Below are 6,376 nucleotides of genomic sequence, written 5' to 3'. Positions count from 1 at the left end.
TTTTTTTTTTTTTTTTTTTTTTTTTTTTTTTTTTTTTTTTTTTTTTTTTTTACTTAATTATATCTGTAATGTGCTAAGTTCAATACTTTTTAAACAAAAGATAATCAAAATTCACATTTATATAATTTCTTAAAATGTGAAACATACTTCTTGAATTGATAACACACTGTACTTCATATTTCTGGGTGATTTTGAGTGTCGTGCTTCATATTTTTTGCCAAAAAATGACCAATTAAAAATCATTAATTGGCTCTTGTTCCACATTTATTGAATTTGTGCCATTTGTTTCATTTTGCTTTTCTTACTCAGTTCTTAACACGTTCGCTACTAATTTATTTAGAAGACTCTTCCTCCACCTCGTATTGTTTTTTTTTTTACATAATTATATAAAACTAATAACTCTAGATATAATAATGTGGACATAGAAAAAATGTCACTTATTTGTGACGTTAGTAGTGAATATGTTAACTCACAAGTGCTAGTCTATGAAATGCTATCGGAGTATCGATATATTGACGCACCTATATATTTTATTCGATATACTAAAAAATATAATCATTTCTTAGAGATATTGTACAATTGTATATCTATAGCGCATTTTGAATATTACGATGTTATCATTTATTGTGTATATAATAACTATTCTTGTCTTTCGCGCTGTGTATATATATATATATATATATATATATATATATATATAATGTGTATGTATGTATGTGTATATTTATTTTTTCTTATATATTTTACAGTATTTATTAATTATATTATCTTGTTTCCAGATTACCACACGAACGTCAGATTTTGCTGTATTCAGCTACATTTCCTCTAACTGTGAAACAATTTATGGAGAAACACTTGAGAGATCCATATGAGATTAATTTAATGGAAGAATTGACTCTAAAAGGCGTAACACAGTATTACGCTTTTGTACAGGAACGACAAAAAGTTCACTGCCTTAACACGCTATTTTCCAAGGTATAATAATTTTATTTGTGTGTGTGTCAATAATATGGTACATATTTGCAAAAATCAGTTATCTTATTCGCAAATTATTTTCACAGTTGCAAATAACGCAAAGCATAATCTTCTGCAATTCAACGCAACGCGTCGAATTACTGGCTAAAAAAATAACGGATCTTGGATATTGCTGTTATTACATACACGCGAAAATGGCGCAAGCGCACCGAAATCGCGTATTCCATGATTTCCGTGCAGGATTATGCCGAAATCTCGTAAGTTAACCTGTTAAAATTCTGACTGTTTCATAAACGTGTAGTTCTGACGATTCAATGACACAGACGTTTACACATTTGATTCGAGGTTAAATAAAATCCAAACTTTTTCTTTACAGGTGAGCAGTGATCTATTTACTCGCGGTATTGATGTTCAAGCTGTGAATGTCGTAATCAATTTTGACTTTCCGAAGATGGCAGAGACATATCTGCATCGAATCGGCCGATCTGGAAGATTCGGCCATTTAGGTATAGCAATTAACCTAATCACATACGAGGATCGCTTCAACTTACATCGTATCGAACAAGAGCTTGGAACAGAAATTAAACCAATTCCGAAGGTGATAGACCCCAGTTTGTATGTAGCGAGACCAGAAGACAATAACAGTATGGAAGAAGGTAATGTGTCTAAGTAGTTTCGATACACTGTCGCAACATGAAGCCTCACATGCGCTCAGAGTTTAAATTGTGAAAATAGTGATCGTGACTTGTTCATATAAGGCATACATTGTTGTGCTTTGAACTCACTGGGGAGAGTGAAGACAGTTGAACCTGAGGAGGGTTTAAATATGTAAACAGATATGTGAATAGAGAAAAAAAGAGAACATATGTAAACAATATGTAAACAGATATGTGAATAACGTAATTAATCAATCATTGCATTTTATCATAACTGTAAATACTACATGCGGGTACACACACACAAAACATCGTTTTAATAGAGGATTTTTATACAACGGCTTCATTCTTCCAGTATTTCTTTTTTTTTCTGTTGTTTAACGGTTAAGAAAGGTGGCATATATGATTTAGAAAAAAAAAGAACTATCGGCCCCAATTTCTTACACATTGAATGCAGCATACCGATCTATGCGCTCATTACTTTTGTACTGTCATGCATAAATATAAATTGTTCTTAAACACCAATAACATTACGTGTATACATGTAAATTGCTCTTTAGCAATGAAATAAGATTTGGATATTGAAACATTTCATTCAACCGTTGTAATGTTTTGATCATGGCTTGATTTTGCTATCTGTGAATATTGTCATACAACTCTGAAATTCAAATCACTTATCAATGCTAAATCTCTTTTTTCTGTTCGATTTAATCGCTAGTAGAATTTCTGTTTTCTTTTTCTTTTGAACATGATTGGATTTTCCTTTTACAGTACCGTGATTGAGAATCAGAGGTTGTACAATTGACTAGTTTTATATAATTATTTTTTATAAATAACTGGCTGGTGGGCTCCCTCAAATGGAGGTTCTATGGTATGCTGCTGATAAAATAGCATATGTCTAATCATGCAGTAGCAATCAATCAAGGTTGATTTGAGATCTAATGAAAATTTTAAGAACATTGTCGAAATCAAATGGCGAAAGATGAGAAGTAGCAGGTAAATGGTTGTAGGTGAATCGAAATGTAGAAAAGTGACGTTACACCATACGTGCAACGAAAGGATAATGCATTTTTTATTCCCTACTGTCGAGTACCCTACTTCATGAAAGATGGAACAACTGCCATTATTGTTTGATAACATTAACATAGAATCTCCAGAAATCGCGGTTTATCTCGAGTGAAACATGCCGCGAAATGTGTAAGGATATGAGAAATTTGTTGTTTGGAGTGCATGACTACAATTGAAATTCGTAATTCGGAGAAAGTAGGCCACCAGCCAATATGACTTAGGTTTACGGAGCGAAATTTGTACAGATTAATAGGCGATACCAAAATATTTCGTATATGAGGCGAAAAACGTCTTTGAATGGAATATTAACGGTGATAAAAGGCGGTTTAAAATGTGTTTAGGGCTGCAGAGTGTCAGTTGTAACTGTGAGCTTATCACAGAGACTGTGTAGAATAGATGTACAGTGATGAAGTAACTACTGACACAAAAACGCGTCGAAAGAAAACCAAGATTGCATACCGGCGGACATTAAATAGATGTGTGTAGAATATAGATTCGGGTTGATGGTTGTTCATTATAATCTGTAAAAGTACAATTTATTCCAATTTGAAAATTAGCATTAAATTACGGGCACCATCATATGACTAAGTAGCAGCTCATAATTGTGTGCGTGTAATTATTGTGGAGGAACGATGTGTGTATATATATATACACACACACACATACACCGGTTTATATATATATATACACACATATACATCGGTATATATACATATATACACACATATATTCCCTTTACAAGGAACAGATCACGAGAGGAAAACGATTGAATTTTCTTAATATCGATCTCGTTCCGACATTGTAATTTACGTAACTGTAATTTTACATTTCTATTTCTCTGCTTCTTCTTAACCTACGATTCGACGATATTTTTCTCGACTAACTGTACGATCTTAGCTACGGCTGTTACACGGGCGGATAAAGATCTAGATCGAGTGAGAGCAAGAAGAGCGGCGTTGCGCACAATGCGAAAACTTTGTCACCGATATGATATCTGACAAAGAAAGACAACGAATCCTGACGCAATTGCTTCTGATTTATCAGGAATCAAGTCGCCTTCTGCTTGAACGAGATAACACGAGCAAGTAACTACCCGCCGCATGATGATGGTGCCACTGACCACATGTAAAATAAACAGTCTTGAACAATCAGCGACCCGGAAAACCAACAATTACATCTACGATTTAATAATTCGTTAGGTACAATAACGTCTCCTTTGTGTCGCCGTTCTAACAGGAATACTGTAATATAATATCGTAGCGCTAAATGCATTAGTAACCGTTTTTTCGCCAGCCAAAACCGATTTGGTACGTACAGCGTCGAGAATTGCGAACATTTCTGTAATATATAAAGCAGTCTAAAGGAGACTTATTCTTAAGGGATTTACTTTCCCAATTTGGGAAGTGTGCGGCTCAACAGTTATGTTGAATTAGAAAATCACGAGGATCAAGTGTAAACGCAAGCGTGCATCATGACGGTTACAGAAACAGACTGCGCGAAATCTCATGATGCACGAGTGTCGGGAGTGAAATCACTATTAGCGATAAGAGACACACACACAGTGCGAGAGTACATACAGGGAGAATACATACACACATTACATTTCTAAAACGAAAGTCGTTTATACAAATTGGCAGCGATTTATCAAAAGTTATACGACGTTATATCCTTACTGTATGTGTTGCTGTGCAATTCGATTTTTTCGTCTGCTGATACATTTATCTCAAGTGCGAATCTTAGCGATCGAATAAATATGTCGCCCACTGCATATTCATTTGAACGATAAGAATCGCATACGATTACGTCATAGTATAATATTACGCGGTCCCTTTTATTTTACTATCTACTTAATGTAAAAAAGGTACAATGGGTTTCACGGAATTGTTTCGCCGACACGATCAGCGAAACTGATCTGTCGTCCTATTTGCAAACCATGAAAAATCTACTCTTACTCTGTTAGTTCTTCCTATTATTTTGCTCGAGACAATTCTTTGAAAACGATTCTTTTGGCAACCTTATTATGCATAGACTAAGCAGCGTAGCAACACTTGGTCTTACTACGCTGTAATTGAAAACATCGATAGATCCATTATGGAATCTATTTTGCGAAATGTATTTTACTTAGCTTTCGAAAGAGCCAAGCCTAATGCCGATAAGCAAGCATTAGCTCGCTTTTCGTTCGAAATCTTGTAGAAATTCCACCGATTGTTTTGATTCTCGCAAAAGATGTTTTCCCATACGAGAAAGCCGTTTAAACGTATGAAATGCGCGACATTCGTATTTGTATATTTTAAAGAATCACCAATGTGAAGTATCGAGTTATTTGTTAATTTTCAAAAGCTAAAAAATGTCGCGTGCTTGGCTCTTTCTAAAGGATGATCTTTGCGCGAGGTGGTTATATAAACGTAGATAAAAGTGGGCTTAAATAATACAAAAAGAAAAAAAAGAACATTGATTAGCAATGTTGTGTGAGCGGAGTGTGAAGAACGCGGTAGTTTTATAATCTTTACTTCTTGCAGCCGTACGCGTATTGCCGTACATATTGCCGTTTTTATATTTCAAATTGCATTGCAAATGAATATCCTTTACCAAGAGATACTGGGGAATGAGTTTAACGTATGTGTGTCCGTGATGTGTAAATTTTGCAGCTGCAAAAAGTAATTTTTCCTACTTTGGCGTCCCTCCGACCGCGTCTTCACACGTCTGGCCCACGTGGTAATCTCCAAGCGCGGTTCCTACGACCGAGCTTGGATGACAAGGAGTGCCCTTGATATGAAAGTAAGCGAGTGTTATTCTTACAACGTAGGAATGCGATTTCGGCAGTGTAATGTGTTAACATCCGGGTGCGTGCCAGAATTTGCGAACTTGCCGCCCTACGAACATCCTGAAAAGGGAGGCACTCGCGAATTTTATTTATCAATATCTACGATTTGAATCGTATAAGCGTGAAGGGAAACACTTTGAGAGACGAGCTCTGTAAAGCGCTCGTTAATCTCGTACCTTCGCGCGAATACACCCATTGGTCGATCCAATGCGGCGAGCTGCGTGCAAGCACATTCCCAACTTAACCGAGCGAGAATCGATCACATCGAAAGTTTAACATCTAGAGACAAACGATCTTTCCGGTTTCGAGTAACATACGCAGCTCGGTCAATGATATTGGAATTAGATCTCCAATATACGTGAAACATATTAAAAAAGAAAAAAAAAACGAAAAAAAAAAGAATAAAGTATAATTCGTTCGAGACACGCGAAACAATATCAGTTTTATCGACTGTCCGTGCTTTACCGTTTTGTTAAAGAACATAGTACTCATTATTATTCACTTATTTATCGGATTACAGAACAAAGCATCGCTCAAACGGCACGTCTGAAACGTTCTACGATACGATACTTTTGTTGCTCCTCTTTCTCTCTATTATTAATATTATAGCTATTATTAACGTGATATGAACGAAAAATTTTCGACACAATAATAGACATCGATTTATTTTGTGACGTTGAAATCTCCGAGTTTCGGTTGTTCGTAAATACAAGCGGCATAACACAACGAGAAACCTCGCGTCTTACAGTCCGGAAGAACTGATTTCTTGTGTCCGTATTTTATAACTGAAATCACTCAGACGAGATGCAACTCTAATTAAGTAAAAGAAAAAAAAAAAAAAAAAAAAAAAAAA

General features: G+C 35.4%; 1 protein-coding gene across 2 annotated transcripts in view; it reads left to right on the top strand.

Moving 5' to 3' along the window:
• LOC116853940 (ATP-dependent RNA helicase me31b) overlaps nt 1-6,376 on the top strand; it is a 9,421-nt gene extending 3,045 nt beyond the window's left edge. For both annotated transcript variants that reach the window (XM_032835323.1, XM_032835324.1), the window contains exons 6-8: nt 780-975; nt 1,062-1,232; nt 1,352-6,376. In XM_032835323.1, the coding sequence (XP_032691214.1) occupies nt 780-975; nt 1,062-1,232; nt 1,352-1,648 (664 nt within the window). In that variant the 3' untranslated portion in view covers nt 1,649-6,376. The remainder of the gene's footprint in view (nt 1-779; nt 976-1,061; nt 1,233-1,351) is intronic.

This window comes from Odontomachus brunneus, unplaced genomic scaffold (genome assembly GCF_010583005.1).
Source record: "Odontomachus brunneus isolate Ranch 3 - 2012 unplaced genomic scaffold, Obru_v1 Obru_scaffold_007, whole genome shotgun sequence".
Classification (NCBI taxonomy): Eukaryota; Metazoa; Arthropoda; class Insecta; order Hymenoptera; family Formicidae; genus Odontomachus; species Odontomachus brunneus.
This window is presented reverse-complemented; position numbering and strand designations above follow the sequence as displayed.